The sequence below is a fragment of the Mytilus californianus genome, unplaced genomic scaffold (genome assembly GCF_021869535.1).
Source record: "Mytilus californianus isolate M0D057914Y unplaced genomic scaffold, xbMytCali1.0.p SCAF_10, whole genome shotgun sequence".
Taxonomy (NCBI): Eukaryota; Metazoa; Mollusca; class Bivalvia; order Mytilida; family Mytilidae; genus Mytilus; species Mytilus californianus.
In genome coordinates, this window is record NW_026262582.1 from 18162450 (window position 1) to 18183556 (window position 21107).

At 31.7% G+C, this 21107-nt stretch overlaps 1 protein-coding gene across 1 annotated transcript in view; it reads right to left on the reverse strand.

Annotated features, from left to right (window-relative positions):
• Positions 1-2230: 2230 nt before the first annotated feature.
• Positions 2231-21107, reverse strand: part of LOC127717716 (Krueppel-like factor 6) — a 177913-nt gene continuing 159036 nt past the window's right edge. Inside the window, exons 2-3 of the mRNA XM_052223486.1 lie at positions 3953-4658; positions 2231-3326 (exon numbers count right to left, since the gene is read on the reverse strand). Coding sequence (XP_052079446.1) covers positions 3139-3326; positions 3953-4658 — 894 coding nt within the window. The 3' untranslated portion in view covers positions 2231-3138. The remainder of the gene's footprint in view (positions 3327-3952; positions 4659-21107) is intronic.

The following is a 21107-nucleotide window of genomic DNA, read 5'->3' on the forward strand; positions in this document are numbered from 1 at the left end:
CTAAGTCCTTCAGAGCCCAGGGATATTGTCCCATCCTTCAGAGTCAGGAATATGGTCCCATCCTTCTAAGTCAATACAGAGCCCAGGGATATGGTCCATCCTTCTAAGTCAATACAGAGCCCAAGGAACAGCTTTTAAAGCAATTTTGCTGACATCAGCCACTTTTTCATTTAAAGAATGAGAAATCAATTTTAATAATACATTATTAATATACCAATACAATCTCATATTACTTTTTCATTATTGATACTTCACGTATTTGCCATCAAGTATAAAATAAATCATTTATTGGTTCTTTACTAGTTAAATCGTGACAAAATTAATATTTCCAAATAAAACCAGATGAGATTTTGATTTGCAAATGATACAACTGTCTTCTATTTTAGGTCAAAGGTCAAGAGAGTGAATATCCTACATGTCACAATACCTGGACTGTATCAGTATCCAGGTATTTATTAGTGAAATTGTTGTGTTTCAATATCAACATTTAAAGAGCTCAAGAGATTTAATCAGCATCAAAAAGCTATAATGAAAAGAAATTACTTTATCATAGTAGTTTTTGATTTAAATGTACTCTCATCATTACAATAGGTTTCTTATAAATATTAAGTGCTAAGCTTTTTCTTTTAGTATCTATGTATATTGTTTTATACTTCAGGGTAATATTCCATTTAATGATTGTGAGAGGGTAGGAAGGGAATTTCCATTTTTGTACATGGGTCATGGTTCATTGGTCATGGTTCATGGTTCAGGGGTCATTTATGGTTTTATGTTCATTTGATGTTTGAAAAATTACCCAAACAAGGTATGTTGGTTGTACGGGTCTTTGGGAGTCCCTTCTTGCCCTTTTTACAACCATTTCAATGGAACACCCCTTATAATTTCAGTTTACAGTTCACTATCTTTCTGCTTGAAATGATTACCAGTAACTCTGTATTGGAAATATTAAATCAGTATTTTCAAAATATAAAATAAATTAAATTGATACAATGCCACAAGACCACAAACTTGAGATGATGTGTTGACCTCTAGATCAATTTGGTTTTTTTTTCCTTTCATTTTTTGGTTTCATCTCATGACCTTTTATTCATATTAAGTTGACCTAGAATAAGGGAGATAACTCTTAAGAATCACTGGTACGTTTGTTTGAACCATTTTCATCAATACATTCTTCTAAGCAAAACAGATTATCTTAATTCTTTTTCATATGAGTGCTTAAAAAGCACCAATGAAACTGGCTTCAACAAACACATTAATGATCTGAAGGGTTATATACCTTATCCTTAAGTCTATATTTACTCAAACTAATTTTTTCATATGGCATAATTAATGCACTATTGGTGATAAAGCACAGATAAAACAAAATATCACAACATTGAATACATTACAATGTTTATTAAAGGGGAGACAACCATGTTCATATACTTTTATATCAATCTGATGAAAACCAGGATTATTGACAGTTTATCATACATTTTAATATTAAAGGTGTGTTAATTAAATTAAATCATGCCCCACTTGTGTCCAGTATATCTAAACTTAATTTGTTTTTGGTTAATTTTAACTACTCTCTGGCTGTACAAGTTAGGGATCCATGGGATTAGATTTGGTTAAGTCCCTTTCCCCAATCCTTATGACGGAAAAATTTGTGTTTCTTTTGAATTAACTCTTTTTATTTTTGACTGCTTAATCCCTTCTCTTTTTTTTAAATTTATAGAAGTCAATATTACCAGTAAAAGTTTAGCTGAATAGTAATTTTACATAGATATCTTTATAGCACTGTTTAAATTACTGTATATGAAAAATTACTGTAAAACAAAAATACCAAAAACATAACATTAACCAGAATACAATATAACAGGAAAATTTACAATAAAAATCTGAATATTTAATTCTCATACACATAGAAGGATTTCAAAACAATTCATTTTTCTTTTTCCAAAATCTTGATTATAATATATAACACCTATGCATTTGTATCATTTTGATGCATAACTCTGAATGCACTAGATGTTACACCAACAGTGAATTATCTCCCTTTTAATCAGTTCATCAACAAATAGGGGAGATAATCCCTTGCCTGGAGCTTTTCTTCCCATGGTTATGAATGAAGTAAATATGTTATTCCCCTAGGTTCTAAAAAGATGTCTTATATACAGTAATATAGCACTTTTAAGAGAAAAGTCATCTGATTTCCGTCTACCTATTGATTTATATGCATATAAATGACCTTGACCCCATAATCTTCCCATCACATAACACAGAAAAGAAGATTTTAACATATAATATGTATAATGTCATCAATAATCTGACAAAATTAAACTTTATGCTTGATTGTAAGAAACAAATCGGCCTAAGGTCTTTAGTTCATTTTATCTTCAACTAGTTCATAAAAGTCAAGGGCAGAAAATCTAGGTCAAATTTCTACAGAAACATTCAAAGCAATACAAAAGGTTACCTTTGGCATGAATGAAAATTGAAAATTAACCTTGAAGGAAAAGTAATTTAACATTGACATGACTGAAGAGTCTAAATAAAATCGTATTTTTTTCTGAATAAATTCCAAAGGCATATCTAGCTGTTTTTTGTAACATGTTTGTAATACAAATGTACATATATAATCTGGTAATGACACGTGAGAACATGTGACACGAAAATATTTGTCGCAGACTTAATTCTAATTAGTGTTGAAAAAATGAAAAATTGTCTGTATTTATACATAGTTATTTCCCATAATTTAAGTAATTAAAGGATGGTTGGATAGAGGCAAAAATTCCAATAAATTAGGTTTTGTTCATAAGAACTAATATACGTGTACAGAAATTCAGTTAATACAAGTTGCATTGTTAAAGTATAAGTAAAAATGTAATCATAACAAGGTTAACTGCATCCTTATATTGTTAAATAGTACATTTGTTTTGACTGAAAAGCACTAAATGATTCGTTTGATCTTGATTGGCTGATATTCTAAACATCTCGGCATTCTGGTTTCTATGACGATATAATGCGTAGAGACTAACACAGATCATTATTCCTCACTAGAATTTGATTCTAGAATATGAGATACATTTTTTCTCAATATATTATGTGGTCATGATTAAGTTTGAGATTTCTTAAAACTCCTAGCTGACCCTGATGCTATAAGTCTGACGTTTGGTGTCTTTTCATATGTAATGCTAAATGATCTGAACGTGAAAAGCATCTATCACAAACTTTACATCGGAATGGTTTTGCACCCGTGTGTTTTCTATAATGTCTCGTCAGTTCATCTGATCGTGCAAATCTCCACTCACATCCTTCCCAAGTACATTTGTATGGTTTTTCCCCTGCAAAAAATAAAACACAGAAATAAATTAACTATATATCATATATTGGGTTATTTTTCGTGTCAAGTTTTGCTTTGTGCTGTAGAAAGTAAAATAAAAATTTCACTAAGTCCATTTTTCAGTGTCTGGGCCTTCGCATTCAAACGCACAATAAATTTGCGCCAATCATATTTTTTGGTATAAAATCTGCCACAAACATGGTGAAAAATTTCCACTGAAAGGAGATAAATGTGTATTTGGTCATAATCACAAAGGCTCAATGTTGGAAGATCTCACTGTGACTTTAAAGAACAGTAATTGATGGCTATTTTTTTGTTTTTTTCAAGCGTGTGTAGTGGTTTTGTGTCATGAATCGATACACCATCACCTTTCACAATATTTTGATGTCTTTTCCTGACTGTTACTTCTACATGTATATTGCTGATAAGTTACTCTACAGTTCAGTTGTTTAAATACAGATCTTTAAAAGCTATAGATTGTTAAGTTCATTTTTTCTTGCTACAATAATTCAAGATTTTGACACCCACAAACAAAATTGTTTGTTATATTTCAAGTGCAAAAGACATAGTGGTGTTGCACCTCACTAATTATTTATTTTAAACCTATTACTTATTTTAATAACCTACCTGTATGTGTCCGAAGATGTGCTTTTAAATGAGAACTTTTTGTGTAAACTTTTTTACACCCATTATATGGGCATTTGTGATTTCGTCTACGCATGTCGGGACTAACATCTGTACGAATTTTGCCATTTAAAGCTACTGGGGGTCTTTGCTGAAGTGGTTGAGCAGTGTAAGGGCGAGGTCGTCCATTGGCCCCACTGGGACTTGTGATATAATATCGCTGATGTCGCATCATTTCTGCTTGAGGTATTTGCACTGCCACTGTCGTTGTGCGGCCTGGTTGAGCAACAAGTCTTAGAGCAAATGGGTCATTAGATTTAGGAATAATAGGAGATAATGGCGGGTCACTATGGTTACTGTCCCATGACACACCACTTGATGCAGAACTAAAACTATGTAAACTAATTCTATCCGAACAAGGGTCATTTAGATTTAAATGTGCTAACTGCTGAAGTCTCTCTTCCGTTTCTGTTTCATTGCCGTCTTCATCATCATCATCGTCCTCATCATCTGATCCTTCATAATCATCTAAATCGGCTAAATGATGAAATTCACCATTTTCGTCCTTCATTTCTAATCGGATACCATCAGGTTCGGTATACTTTGAATCACAATTTACACAATCGTCCCATGGGTTTGTGTCTGATATTTTTTTGTAAGAAGTTAATTTTGGTTCACTTTTTAAATATCTTTCCATTTCCAAACAATTCTGAAAGAAAATGATAATAAATGAAATTATTCTATTCATACTAAAAAATATTGTGGATTCATTATTATTCGTTGCATACCAATTTCAGTGGATTTCGTCGGTACATGTGAACCACAAATTTAAATGTACAACAAATTATAATTTTTTCTATGAGGTTGTATGCAGATTTTGACACAAACCACAAACCAAATTTCCACGAAAATTCAAGTTTTCCACAATCCACGAAAATTGGTATCCATGGAAATAAATGAGTCATCAGTAGTTAAAAATTCCCTACTTTTTATTTGTATCTAAATTTTATAGAAAAAAAGTATCTTTTAATAATCTTGTAGTACAGAGTATTAGTAAGTAAATAGTTTATTATAGTGTCACAATCTAATATACATGACAATACATGTACATATACAGGATAATACTAAATTTGATTAGATTGAAAATGCATTGTTTACATAAGAACGCAACCATCAAATAATATACTACCAATGACAATGCAACTATATTGTACTCTCATGATTAATACCTAAAGCATGTCATCACTTACACAAAAAATGTTACAAATTGATCCAGAGAGATAAGTCATTTATATTTAAGTTGAAGATACAAATATTTTCTACGTTAGCATGAAATAAATCAATGGTAATAAGGAATTCCATTGAGAATTTTTTTTTGAATAAAATATTCACAGCAAATTATGTATGATCTTCAAGACCTTTCAGTATAGTTTTGTGTACATTAGGCACTTAACTTAATGTGGGAACTTCTCTGGAATGTTTCGAGTCAACATCAACATACTCATTTAGTGAAATGTTGATCAGTTGAAGAATGGTTACAAACTATCAAAGATTTTTGGTCTGTGTTTAATAGAAATACGAAAATGTAGTATGAGTGCCAATGAGAAAACTATCCATCCAAGTCACAATGTGTAAAAAGTAAACAATTATAAGTCAAAGTACAGCCTTCAACACAGACCCTTTGCCTCACACCGAACTGCAAGCTATTAAGGGCCCAAAAATGACTAGTGTAAAACAATTCAAACATGAAAACCAACTGTCTAATCTATATAAAAAACGAGAAGCGTTAAAGCCACTTTCAGCACACTTTGTTATATAATTATGGAGCCAGTTTTAATGGTGAGGGATACAGGAGTTGCCATAGAGAACCACTGACTTTCTATACTGACAATCCCACTTTTATGCCTTCAGAGTCAAATACACCTTGTGGAAGGGAGGTTAGAACTCGCGTTACCTGCATAAATGAATGATACATCATAAACCTTGTTGTGCTATTAAACTTCATGTGTAATCAAAGATGCATTTTTTGTTTTCTTAAGTAAATGACAATTGTCACAAAGGCAAAATAAATAAAATGCTTCGCTGGGCGCAGCTTGATACGACCGCAGAGGTCGAACCCTGAACAGTTGGGGCAAGTATGGACACAACATTCAAGCTTGATACAGCTCTGAATTTGGATTGTGATTAAATATTTGACACAGCATAGGTTTCTGACACAGAAAGAATGTGGTCTAAGAACTTCAATTTTTTTAATTTACCTATTATGGTCCAATGTCCAAAATCAAAATACATGGTTAGATTCAGCATATCAAAGAACCCCATATATTCAATTTTTGTTGAAATCAAACAAAGTTTAATTTTGGACCCCAACTTGGACAAACTTGAAAACTGGTCCCATAATCAAAAATCTAAACATCAAAGTACCCCAAGAATTCAATTTTTGTTAAAATCAAACTAAGTTTAATTTTGGACCCTTTGGACCTTAATGTAGACCAATTTAAAAAACAGGACCCAAAATTAAAAATCTAAAAACACGGTTAGATTTGGCATATCAAAGAACCCCAATAATTCAATTTTTGATGAAATCAAACAAAGTTTAATTTTGGACCCTTTTGACCTCAATATGAACCAATTTGATAGCGGGCCCAAAAATAAAAAATCTAAATACATGGTAAGATTCAGCATATCAAAGAACCCCATATATTCAATTTTTGTTGAAATCAAACAAAGTTTAATATTGGACCCCAATTTGGACCAACTTGAAAACTGGGCCAAAAATCTAAAATCTAAATACATGTTTAGATTCAGCATATCAAAGAACCCCATATATTCAATTTTTGTTGAAATCAAACAAAGTTTAATTTTGGACCCCAACTTGGACCAACTTGAAAACTGGGCCCATAATCAAAAATCTAAACACATGTTTAGATTCAGCATATCAAAGAACCCCAAAAATTCAATTTTTGTTAAAATCAAACTAAGTTTTTTTTCTTAATTTTTTTTTTAATTTTGGACCCTTTGGACCTTAATGTAGACCAATTTAAAAAAACGGGACCCAAAATTAAAAATCTAAATACACGGTTAGATTTGGCATATCAAAGAACCCCAATAATTAAATTTTTGATGAAATCAAACAAAGTTTAATTTTGGACCCTTTTGACCTCAATATGAACCAATTTGATAGCGGGCCCACAAATAAAAAATCTAAATACATGGTAAGATTCAGCATATCAAAGAACCCCATATATTCAATTTTTGTTGAAATCAAACAAAGTTTAATTTTGGACCCCAGTTTGGACCAACTTGAAAACTGGGCCAAAAATCTAAAATCTAAATACATGTTTAGATTCAGCATATCAAAGAACCCCATATATTCAATTTTTGTTGAAATCAAACAAAGTTTTATTTTGGACCCCAACTTGGACCAACTTGAAAACTGGGCCCATTATCAAAAATCTAAACACATGTTTAGATTCAGCATATCAAAGAACCCCAAGAATTCAATTTTTGTTAAAATCAAACTAAGTTTAATTTTGGACCCTTTGGACCTTAATGTAGACCAATTTAAAAAACAGGACCCAAAATTAAAAATCTAAATACACGGTTAGATTTGGCATATCAAAGAACCCCAATAATTCAATTTTTGATGAAATCAAACAAAGTTTAATTTTGGACCCTTTTGACCTCAATATGAACCAATTTGATAGCGGGCCCACAAATAAAAAATCTAAATACATGGTAAGATTCAGCATATCAAAGAACCCCATATATTCAATTTTTGTTGAAATCAAACAAAGTTTTATTTTGGACCCCAACTTGGACCAACTTGAAAACTGGGCCCATTATCAAAAATCTAAACACATGTTTAGATTCAGCATATCAAAGAACCCCAATAATTCAATTTTTGATGAAATCAAACAAAGTTTAATTTTGGACCCTGTTGACCTCAATATGAACCAATTTGATAACGGGGTCCACAAATAAAAAAACTAAATACATGGTTAGATTCAGCATATCAAAGAACCCCATATATTCAATTTGTGTTGAACTTGAAAACTGGGCCAAAAATCAAAAATCTAAATACATGTTTAGATTCAGCATATCAAAGAACCCCATATATTCAATTTTTGTTAAAATCAAACAAAGTTTAATTTTGGACCCTTTGGACCTTAATGTAGACCAATTTGAAAACTGGATCCAAAATTAAAAATCTAAATACACGGTTAGATTCGGCATAACAAATAAATAAATATGGTCAAAGATTTTACAAATCTAATGCGCCATACTGTGCAATTAAAGATGACTTCTTGAAATTTTTCAATATTTGAAATTTGAAAAAAAAAAAATATTTTTTCCCCCCCCAACCATAATTACCCATTTAAATTTACCATAGTGCTAACTTAATCTATTTTATAATTTATAATAGAATTTAAAATATAGTGTCAAATCTTTCATATGGATTTTTTTGTAAAAAAAAAAGATGCAACATTTGCAGATATTTTTACTGGTCTTCCTTTATAAATATGCATGTCTTTAAAAATAATTTAAAAGCAGTGTAAGGGAAGTAACCAAAACGTTGTATTTGGATTACCTCCCTTACACTGTTTTAAATTATCTTAATTGTTCATTAACCATTACTTTATACATAATTTAAAAGCAGTGTAAGGGAGATAATTTCAATGATGTATTTGATTTATCTCCCTTACACTGCTTTAAATTATGTTTTGTACTAAAGTATTTGTCCATTAACCAGGACAACCTTGTTTTCCCCCCTTTTTTGCCCCTAATTCTTAAACAGTTTGAGCCATAACCCCCCAAAGCAAATCCTAACCATCCCTTTGTGGTATGGAAACTTGTAGTATAATTTCAGAGAGATACATACACCGTTCCACAGTTATTGTCTGGAAACTAGAAAATGCTTATTTTTGGCCCCTTTTTGGCCCCTAATTCCTTAACTGTTGGTACCATAACCCCCAAAATCAATCCCCACCTTCCTTTTGTTGTATTGAACCTTATGGTAAAATTTCATAGAGATCCATTCACTTAAACTAAAGTTAGAGTGCGAAAACTAATGCGTATTCGGACGACGACGCCGGACGACGACGACGACGCCGGACGACGATGACGACGACGACGACGACGACGCCAACGTCATACCAATATACGACCACAAAAATTTTTTTGCGGTCGTATAAAAACATGTAGTTTGGAAAAAAACCAATTATAAAGTTTGATGTGTATGACAAGTACTGTTTACATTTTGAATGGTTACATATTATTCAAATTTACCAACTTAAATAGCATGCAGTTAGGTTTCTTCTGTAAATTGTTTTACATTTGTCATTTCAGGGCCTTTTATAGTTAACTATGCAGTATAGGTTCTGCCTATTGTTGAAGGCTGTATGGTGACCTATAGTTGTTAATTTCTACTTCATTTGGTCTCTAATGGAGAGTTGTCTCATTGACAATCATGCAACATCTTCTTATTTTTATATATATGAATTCAGATGGGGGAACACCTGAAGTGCGCCTCCCTAAAAGATGAAAAAAATGTTATAAAGGTACAATTACAGCCAATTTTATGTCAAAATAAGATCCTCTGTCTCTCGATTCTCTGGAGCACACCTCCATAACATCAAATCCTGGATTTACCCCTGATTTTGGCACTTATAAAATACTCTATACAAAATTTTTTTTCTGCGTAGAGGTAATAAAACTGTGATTTCATTTTCATTTTAATAATATCTTTTGATTTAATATTATATATATAAGATATTATATACTAGTAAATATCATATGATATACAGTAAAAAATCTACTTTGTAACATGAATGTGGACCAAAATGACATCATTAAATATCCACAAAACTTATATTAAACCATTGATTACTCAGATACATATGTGTACCGGATCAAGTCTTTACAATAGATTTTTTTTCAGCAGGTTGTATATTATGCCTGAAACTTTGAAGCAGGTAGATTAACGAGCAGTCATTAAGATAATTACAAAAATGTCCTCTTCTTACAAAAGTATACTGCTTTAGATCCATCAGATTAATGAATCTAAACTTCTTCACATCTTTCAAATATTTCATTAAGGAAAAGGTATTAAAGATTCAAATCAGGAACACTGAGGATTTAAATTCTCAAATTTCCTTTTTTCATCCTTTTAGCGTCTAGAGATGGCAATCAATACATTAATTAGTGAGAGAAATCAACCTGCATCAAACCATAAGTATTAATGATAGATGTATGTTACATATACATATATCTTGCATTGAACATCCACCCAACATCTCCTTTTATCTATATATATATATATATATATATATATATATATATAAAAGAAAGAGCTGCTGAAAACTTTCTGAGGAACATTTGTGCTGCAATCAAAGCTTTTCAACAAATCAATATAAAGTATAAAGGTTCAATCAGTTCCTAGCCAATTTCAGTGAGCTTAATAAATAAATACGCTCAAAACTTTAAAGTTTGGAAAGACAAACCCGAAATTACATGCATCATTACACTATTCATGCCCCCAATTGTAATTCAATGTATAACGGAAGAAGGTCTTAGACAGGTACTTAAATCGCTCACACGGTACAATTCATCATTGTCAAGCTGCAGACCAAATAAAAAGTCATTCTGTTCAGCAGTACTGGAGATATGAGTGACGAAAATATTAAGTTCATTCAACATGGTATGGTCAAACAGGAAGTAAGTGTCTGACAGATTTGAAAAGTGATCACACATTACAACTCATCATTGTCAGTCTGCTGACCAAATATGGAGTCATTCTGTTTAGTCAGTACTGGAGAAATTTATGACAAAAATATCAATTAAGATCAGAGTTAAGTTCATTCGACATATTGAAAAATTCTAAGTGTCCACAAACAGGCTGAAGGTGTCTTACAGATCTGAAAAGATCTCACATTACAATTTAACACCATCACCGCTACTGAAGTCATCCAATTCATAAGTACCTGAGAAACTTTGAAGAAAATATTTGTTGAATGACAGACAAACAGACAGACAAACAGACAGACAAATGGAAAGGTGGATAGATGGACAGACAAGTTGAATGCAATGTAGACTTCTTCCTAGAGTGAGGGTATTACCTTTAATTAGGGTTAAGGGACGTTACAACCATAGTTTCAATAGAATTACATTTTAATTTATAAACTGAAAATTTACAAATTCTAAAAATGATTTACTTAAATCATTTGAAATATTCAGCCTCATCTTTACAGATATATTAAATATGCATTAAATTTCATACATGTAGGATGCCTTTTACATGCAGTTACATCATAGTATTATTATAAATTCAAAAAGTCTTCAAAGTTTAATATGCTCATGTACAACTATATTAAATACAATGACTGTTATTTAAATATTCATCTGAAAGAATAAATTACTATTATTACATAACAAGGAATTTCATTATGATGCATAAGAATTTATTTTAATAGTTAATTTCTATTCATGCGACTTCTAAATGACATATCAAAATTGGTGAGATTGCTTATCTCACTTATAAATGCTATTCATATATATATAGAGTCCTTGGTAAAGCAACTAGATGAGTCTGGCCGGGACTCAACATTTTTGGCTGGAACTCTAGAAAGAGACAGGTATAAAACTTTATATATAGAAAGAGACCAAAGGCTTTGTAAGAAATGAACTCTAAATCTGGTTGAAGATGAACAACATTTTATTATTAGTTGTCCAGCATACAAAGATGATAGGGAGATATTTTTCAAGGAGATAAATAAACAGTATTTGTCCTAATTTTTCATATCTCTCAAATGAGGCAAAATATTTTTGGTTATTTACTAATGAAAATTTGTGTCTGTACTTAAATATTTAGGGAACTATATTATTACATGTCTAGATGTTAGACGAAATGTAAATTAATGTATGTAATAACAATGATAATTGTAATGATTTTATGGTTCTGGTCCTGCCTGGAATTAAATGTATGTGGTTTTGATATAAAATGGAGATAATAACATGTCTGAAATTTTTAGTGTTTCATTTCAATATATAAAAAAAAAATGTTTTTCTGTTACAAATCATGATGTATTGTTTTATGTGTACATGTCATGCTGCCAATCAAGGGCCCTTGATTGGAATAATATTCTTATTCTTATTCTTATTCAATGGTGGAACTCATACTATTAAATTCAAATGGAGAACCACAGTCTTATGGCCTTACTATTCATGGATAGAATATTATGACCAAAAAGGAGGTGTTAGGTACATGTCAGTGAAACAGCAACCCAAAGATACCAAAAACCAAGACCATTTATATCGAATTCATAAAATGTCAACTAAAAGTTCAATATTATTTTGCTATAAAAAAAATCCATGGATGACTAGTACAATTTCCATGAAAAATGTTACTCATCCAAATCAAATTTAAAACAACATGTTTCCCCCTTTTCTGGCCCCATATAGACACCTACAATGTCATGTTACATTCACAAAAGCTGTTATTGATCCCCTGAAGGTTACTTTTTTTATTGATCAGGACATGACCTATGACCCATGACATAATTGGGCAATTAGTCAGTAATGTAAACATTGTATTGCATCATGTTGTAAGCGTCCTAATCAACAGGTAGGTATTTGGTTTGACAAGTAAATTACAAGGCAAGAGTTGTGTCCCTTCCATATGTTATACATGGTTTTAGAAAGGAAAATTGATGGGAAATTTTTAACCTTGAGAACTGAAAAATGATGTACATATTTGTGTGGCGCAGTCATAACAGATAAAGTGTTTTTTGTTGTAAATTTGAATTTCTGAACATCACAGGTTATTGAGGTATTAAATTTGAATTGTTGTCAATAACGTTTTTCTATGTTTCAAGGATTCGTATAGTAAGACTACAATACCAATCCTTGGTTTCATACATGATGAAAAGAACATTTCTAAATTTCGTCCATCATATTAGCTCTTTTCTGGATTTATACCTTCATAAGAAACATTCAAACCTAAAATTTGAAAGCCAGTGATGTATAAATGCATGAATGTGTGAATAAGTTATTGGTCCAAGATAACAACTTCACAATCATACTTATCATTACTTCTCTATCTTCTTTGTTCAAGAGTAAATTTTACACTATAGCCACTTACTCATTAATCACAATTATCATTTGAAAAAGGTCCCCTAAAATGTACCAATAATATCTGTTTATGACAGAGCACTCTTTGAGTCAACAGCCGATGATGGTATCTGTTTTTGACAGTCAAGAAAATCAATGACTAATTAGATCCACCAAATTAATATTCATATTTTGATATATTTATATCATAATCAATGATCTAACTGTCTGAACAATGATAGCATCAATACAGATACAGAAGCAGAATTGACATTTCTGTGGTTTGACCTCGTTGTACTTGTAGTGTAACAATGGCAGACTGCTTTGAATGTAAAAATGGATAAGTCAAATCCATATTCTTTTCCTATTCCCAGACCTAATAGTTTACAATATATTTTTTCTTTACTTTGATTGGCCAATGATTTAATGAAAAGTTTTACCACATTTGAGCTTAATTACTAAAAAACTCTTTCTATAGATAAATTTTCATTGTTGTGAGTCACACAGTGAAAAAAGCAAAACACATGCATTACTTTTACATAAAGGTTCTAACTCCCTCAAGCAAAGTTGATCTTCAATGAATTTAGTTTTCTTTTTAAGTCTCTTTTTGTATTAGCTCCTCACTTATTAAAGTATTTATACATCCATTGCTTTCAAATTTATGGGTGTGGGTGTTCCTGATGAAGGTTAATCTATAAAAGTGCTTTGGACCCCATCAAATTCTTAAAGTGTTATTTTCATTGAATAATTACCTTTTTTTCTATTAAAAGATAAAAAGTAAAATCACAAAAATACTGAACTCTGAGGAAAATTCAAAAAGGAAAGTCCCTAATCAAATGGCAAAATCAAAAGCTCAAACGAATGGATAACAACTGTCATATTCCTGACTTGGTGCAAATGCTTTTCTTTTATCAAACTAATTTCCCTCCAGTATTATGAGTACAGTAACTGTATAACAACAAAAATGTCCCTAAATAACATCTAATATATAATCTTTTTGCTAAATGATTATACATTGCATGCCATGTTGCATTTTTACAGACTTTCAAAGTCTGTACTTTGCATTGCATGTCAAATCTTAACATGTATCTTGGATGGAGAGTTGTCTCATTGGCACTCATACCACATCTTCTTATATCTATTGTTACTTGGATGGAGAGTTGTCTCATTGGCACTCATACCACATCTTCTTATATCTATTGTTACTTGGATGGAGAGTTGTCTCATTGGCACTCATACCACATCTTCTTCTATCTATCATGTACAGCTTTAGAAAGTGCATAGAAGTACTAAACATGAACCTGACAGTATGGAAATATAAAAGTAGAGAGATATGGTATGATTGCAAATGAGACAACCATCCCCCAAAGTTGATTCAATTGATGTGGATGTAAGCATACTACTTTAGCCATGGCGTTGTCAGTTCATTTTCGACTTATGAGTTTAAATGTCCCTTTGGTTTTTTTGCCCCTTTTTATTGTATGGAAATTTATTACAACATAAAAGTCCTATGACAGGTGATACATGTACAGTTCATATCATTTGCATTTAAAAGTGCAAAAAAAATGCATATCAAAATTACATGTAATAATTAAAATTTAATAAGAACTTGCTTCTGACTGTAACATGTGAAAGCTTAAGTAACTGCCATACCAATAATATCTTGTGTCATTTTACAAAGTTTGAAATTCCACCCACAAAAACCACAATTCAACTAATTTTACATTAAAACAGTATTATTTTAATATGTATAACTGTTGAACAAAAGAGATAAGGTTACATATACCATGTTCTCACCACATTTTTGAAACGAATATAAGTATGTACAATTGGAATAAATCTAAATTTAATATAAAACACAAAAAAAAACATGCAACTTTGCACTGTAGCTCTTCTGACAGTAATATTTGTTATAATTTAAGGGCAAATAAGTCATGAGTACTGTAAATTGAGAAATTTTTGCATTCATTTTTTTATATTGCAATTGTTAATATAATATAAGCAAAGTTATTGCAATTTCAAGAAACGGTGCATAAAAATAATGCTTTCAAAATTTAAAAGAGGGACGAAAGATACCAGAGGGACAGTCAAACTCATAGATCGAAAACAAACTGACAACGCCATGGCCAAAAATAAAAATACAAACAGACAAATAATAGTACAGATGGCACAACATAGAAAACTAAAGACTAATCAACACGAACCCCACCAAAAACTGGGGGTGATCTCAGGTGCTCCGGAAGGGTAGGCAGATCCTGCTCCACATGTGGCACCCGTCGTGTTGCTTATGTTATTACAAATCCGGTAAATAGTCTAATTCGGTAGGTCACATTCGTGAAAAGCGAAGGGTATTGTAGTTACGACATAAGGAACATATCCGATATCATCTGTGAAACGGTTATTCCATAACGGTCAACCAACTCGTGATGGCGTCCGTAAAATTTACGAAGGGATGATTTCAACTTCACCATTTGGAACTCTTGGTTTAATAGCTTCCTTGTGAGCAGCAATCCTCTATTAAGGAAATCATGATAGGAAATACTAGCCCGGGAATATCGTATCAATTGGGAGATATATACTCCGTATGCAGGCGCTGCTGGAATGTTGCTACATAGAAATGGAAAGTTCACAATTGGGAAGCTGAAATCATCTCTTTGTCGTAAAGTTTTGTTTTCATCCGACCCTTATTGTCAATTTCTAGATGTAAGTCAAGATATGAGGCAGACTAAACTGTATCTGTAGTATCCTTTATCTCTAGTTCGATGGGATAGATTCGTTCAACATAGTCACCAAATTTTGTATTATTTAGTGAGAGAACATCATCTATATAGCCAAAAGTAAAGTTACAGGATATTGCTAACTTCTTATCGTTCTTCCTAAGAAGTTCCTTTATGAAGTCAGCCTCATAATAATAAAAAAACAAGTCGGCAAGAGGAGGGGCACAATTGGTTCCCATTGGAATTCCGACAGTCTGTTGAAAAACACGTCCTCCAAACGTAACAAATATGTTGTCAATCAAGAAATCAAGCATCTCGATAATGTCAGTTTCAGAGAGAATTTTTTGTTTGAATCGGAGTAATTCTTTACAAAGTAGGATTTATCCCTCCCCAAGACAAGATACTTGTATCTACGTTCGCCATTCTTTTTAATGAAACAAAGTAATACCAACTCTTTCAATTTGTCTTTTAGTTTGGAATGGGGAATACTTGTGTAAAGTGTACAAAAGTCAAATGTTTTAATGCTATTGCAAGATGAGAGAGTCTTAGATTGTATGTTCTCTAAAAGACCTTTTGAATTTTTTAGTATCCACATCTGACTCACGCCTCCTCTAGAATAGGCAGTTTCACAATAACTTTGGAGCCCGGCTTTGATTGCTGATGAAATAGATGTTAATAATTTAGAAAGAGGTTTCGTGGAGCACTTGAAAGACCAAGCAATATACCGTTGTTTGCGTTTTTATGTTAAAGAAGCCTTTTCCGTAAAAAAATTTCAAAATGAAAGTATATCCCAAAATTTTTAGAATTCATTGTAGTATAAATTAAACAGCCAAAACTATTCTAAAAATACAAATTAGAAGGTAAAATCCCTTATACAACATATGGTATGGAAATTGGGGCCGATGTGTTGGTGTCATGGGTGATTGTATTTGTATTTTCAGAGTTCGTTTTTGGTCCATAAAAAGGATAAAACAAATTATTTGTTACAAAGATACCAAATAGAAATGCATAGAAGATATAATTAAAGAATTAACAAGGCTGTGAGTCTTTGATAAGTTTATTGGAGCATGGAAGTATTATATATATTGACTTCATTTTACTTCCATGATTGGAGCCATTATCAACTTTGAATTCCTCTTGTCCTCACCAGAAAAAAACTTTGTTATAAACAACAGATGACTTTGAACAATTTTTCTTGTTCAAAGTTTTCTCTAACAAAGTTTTTCACAGAAACCTTTGATATTGACAAAATGCCTACAGTCATTCCCATCAGAGTCTGATGACCCCTACTAACCTGTCAAGTGTGACCAGTAATTTAACTCTATACTTTCACTAAAACTAAAGTAAAATTGAGAATGGAAATTGGGAATGTGTCAAAGAGACAACAACCCGACCATAGAGCAGACAACAGCCGAAGGCCACCAATGGGTTTTCAATGCAGCGAGAAACTCCCGCACCCGGAGGCGTCCTTCAGCTGGCCCCTAAACAAATATGTATAAGCGTATAATATTGCTATCAGATGCAATACCAGTTACTAAATTGGTTCTATTTCAAGAAGAGGGGCACAATTGGTTCCCATTGGAATTCCGACAGTCTGTTGAAAAACACGTCCTCCAAACGTAACAAATATGTTGTCAATCCAGAAATCAAGCATTTTGATAATGTCAGTTTCAGAGAATTTTGTGTTTGAATCGGAGTAATTCTTTACAAAGTAGGATGTATCCCTCCCCAAGACAAGATACTTGTATCTACGTTCGCCATTCTTTTTAATGAAACAAAGTAATACCAACTCTTTCAATTTGTCTTTTAGTTTGGAATGGGAAATACTTGTGTAAAGTGTAGATGTCAAATGTTTTAATACTATTGCAAGATGAGAGAGTCTTAGATTGTATGTTCTCTAAAAGACCTTTTGATTTTTTTAGTATCCACATCTGACTCACGACACCTCTAGAATAGGCAGTTTCACAATAACTTTGGAGCCCGGCTTTGATTGCTGATGAAATAGATGTTAATAATTTAGAAAGAGGTTTCGTGGAGCACTTGGAAGACCAAACAATATACCGTTGTTTGCGTTTTTATTTTAAAGAAGCCTTTTCCGAAAAAAATTTCAAAATGAAAGTATATCCCAAAATTTGTAGAATTCATCGTAGCATAAATTAAACAGCCAAAACTATTCACTCAAGATACAGTAACAGATTTAAAAATACAAATTAGAAGGTAAAATCCCTTATACAACATATGGTATGGAAATTGGGGCCGATGTGTTGGTGTCATGGGTGATTGTATTTGTATTTTCAGAGTTCGTTTTTGGTCCATAAAAAGGATAAAACAAATTATGTGTTACAAATATACCGAATTGAAATGCACAGAAGATATAATTATAGAATTAACAAGGCTGTGAGACTTTGATAAGTTTATTGGAGCATGAAAGTATTATATATATTGACTTCATTTTACTTCCATGATTGGAGCCATTATCAACTTTGAATTCCTCTTGTCTTCACCCGCAAATAACTTTGATATAAACAACAGATGACTTTGAACAATTTTTCTTGCTCAAAGTTTTCTCTAACCAAGTTTTTCACAGAAACCTTTGATATTGACAAAATGCCTACAGTCATTTCCATCAGAGTCTGATGACCCCTACTAACCTGTCAAGTGTGACAAGTAATTTAACTCTATACTTTCTCTGAAACTAAAGTAAAATTGAGAATGGAAATTGGGAATGTGTCCAAGAGACAACAACCCGACCATAGAGCAGACAACAGCCGAAGGCTACCAATGGGTCTCCAATGCAGCGAGAAACTCCCGCACCCGGAAGCGTCCTTCAGCTGGCCCCTAAACAAATATGTATAAGCATATAATATTGCTATCAGATGCAATACCAGTTACTAAATTGGTTCTATTTCAATATATACTGATAACAATCTAAATCGTTGTGTTTATTTTTGAAACCGCTACTGAAATACCCTAAAGCGTATTTAAATTCTTAACAAACAAATTAAACACTAACTTAACATTGGACCTAGTCTTCTTATTTGAACAAACCAATGAGTGTACATCAAATTTTTTAAGTAGACCTTTGTCCATATTCAGCAGAGGAGGGGTCCATAAGGGAAATCCATGCCTGTTCAGAAAAAGTCACAGCTTAGAGAGACTTAGTCCATGTCAGATATAAAAAAAAATATTTTGCTTTAATATAAACGTATAATAAATGAAAAAATACTTATTCCTAAATGATTAAAAAAATAAATGTACTATTTGTATTTTACATCTACATTGAAATAGTAAATAGTTTCTTTCAAATTTATTAAAATGTGTCCACAATTGTAATCACCTACTGATTAACATTCAAACCTTATTTCAATACTATCTAGAACTCATATAAAATAAGGTGATGTGGTATGATTGCCAATGAGACAACTATTGATCAGAGATCAAATGAAATAGATGTTTAACCAACTATCGGTCACTGTACATAATTTTACATATACTAGACATGTTGAAGGCCTCACTGTGACTTTTAGATGAAGAACAGCAATAAAAGTGCTGTTCCTTTGCTTTAAGTGTGTTGTTCTTTTCTTTTCTTTTTTTTTTTTGCTGTGCATGTACTGATTATGTGTCATGGATGGATACTGCACCCTGTGTCCTTTGATGTTCTATTATGTAAACGTTTTATCTATTTTATTTTATTATTTCAGTTCAACAACAAAAACTCTCTTTTACCTCCTTCAGTACTGAAAGAAGTAAATACCCTTTAAATCCCAAAGTCTTTAAGCTAGATAAAAGTAAAGGGTGTATTTAATTCCTGAATACTTCATAAAATTTGAAAAATATTAAATACTTTAATACTTGTCTTTGCATGAAATCAGTATCCCTTTTCATAAATATTCTTACAAAATTTGTTACTTCAGAGAGGTTAGAAAATAACTGAATTTAAAGTCCAGGATTTTTGTTGTGAAAGTTCAAGAAAAAAATTCTGACTGGACCAGTGGTGGAAAACATTTTGTTGTGAATGAAACTACAAATTAAAGTATTGCTGTATGAGTATGGTATTTTTGTATAAAAATTTATGTCTGTTAATATTTTGTGTTACATCTGAAAATAAAACCATTTTAATATTTCCTGTGTAATAATCTCTATCAAGAATGTTCATTGTTAATGAACTACAGTTGACCAACAGCAGGATAAGAAATAACACACTCAAATATTATTATTTTTTTTTTAATTATTATCCTTGTCCTCTGAAAACAGAAAATGGTCTGCTGATTAATTTCCAGCTTTCCGCATTCTGCATAAGTTACACTACCATTGGAATAATGCAGTCTGCAAAATCATCTGAGTGATTCAAATGTTATATATTTCAACCAATTATAATTGTAAAAAAAATTCGTATTTACTTGTATGAAAACAATTGAATACACTAAATAAAATTGTTTGCAAAAAACACTCACAGGATTGCTGAAAGTATATTTAGTAAGCATTATATTTGATTTCTTGAAGTTGTAAACAATAAAAATTGAATAAAATATCATAAAAAACATATAAAATAAATCATTGATAAAATGTGTCTGGCACTATCTCCTGTCCTGTTTCCTAGAAAGCATTTTAAGTCTATCCCTCATCTTTCCTCTCACTTTCTTTATTGCTACTGTATATGCCTTGGCTATTAAATCTGAAAATATAAAGCGAGTGTAATATTATAATCACAACTAATACAGGATTTATATGTAGCGGTAGAAAGATAACATTTTTTTACAGTTGTTGAACAAAAGTTTTTTTTCTTTTTTATCACTGGTAAAAATCTCAGGTCAGTCAAACTTTGGTCAAAAATGTATTTAATTATTTTGTTTAGACTGGATTCTCTGTATTTTGAGTCATGTTATTAATAAATGCCATGATAATCATACTTGTGTCTGACCAAATATGCTGTAAACCAAGCTATTTTGGTGGCAAACTACATTAAGTATTGAATTTTTTCTTGATTTTCTTATACCGGTATATAAATGCATCAACAGTATATACTACATCAATTACTTACCTCCCAAGAAACTTCTTTTGGTTTAATCAAGGCCAGATCTTTAGGCATCCGTTTTTGTATTCTTTTTTTTGGCCTAATAGGCGGCAATTCCTCAATTCCTCTTCATTAAAAACCATTGGCATTGTTGCATTTATAGCTTGCGTAACATCTGATCTCGATTTGGCTGTTCTTTCAATTTCAATCTCAAAATCGGGATTTTTTAAGCCAACTATACGGTATTGGTTTTTCTCATTGTTAAAGACCGTACGGTGACCTATTATTGCTAATATCCACTTCATTTCAACTCTGGTGG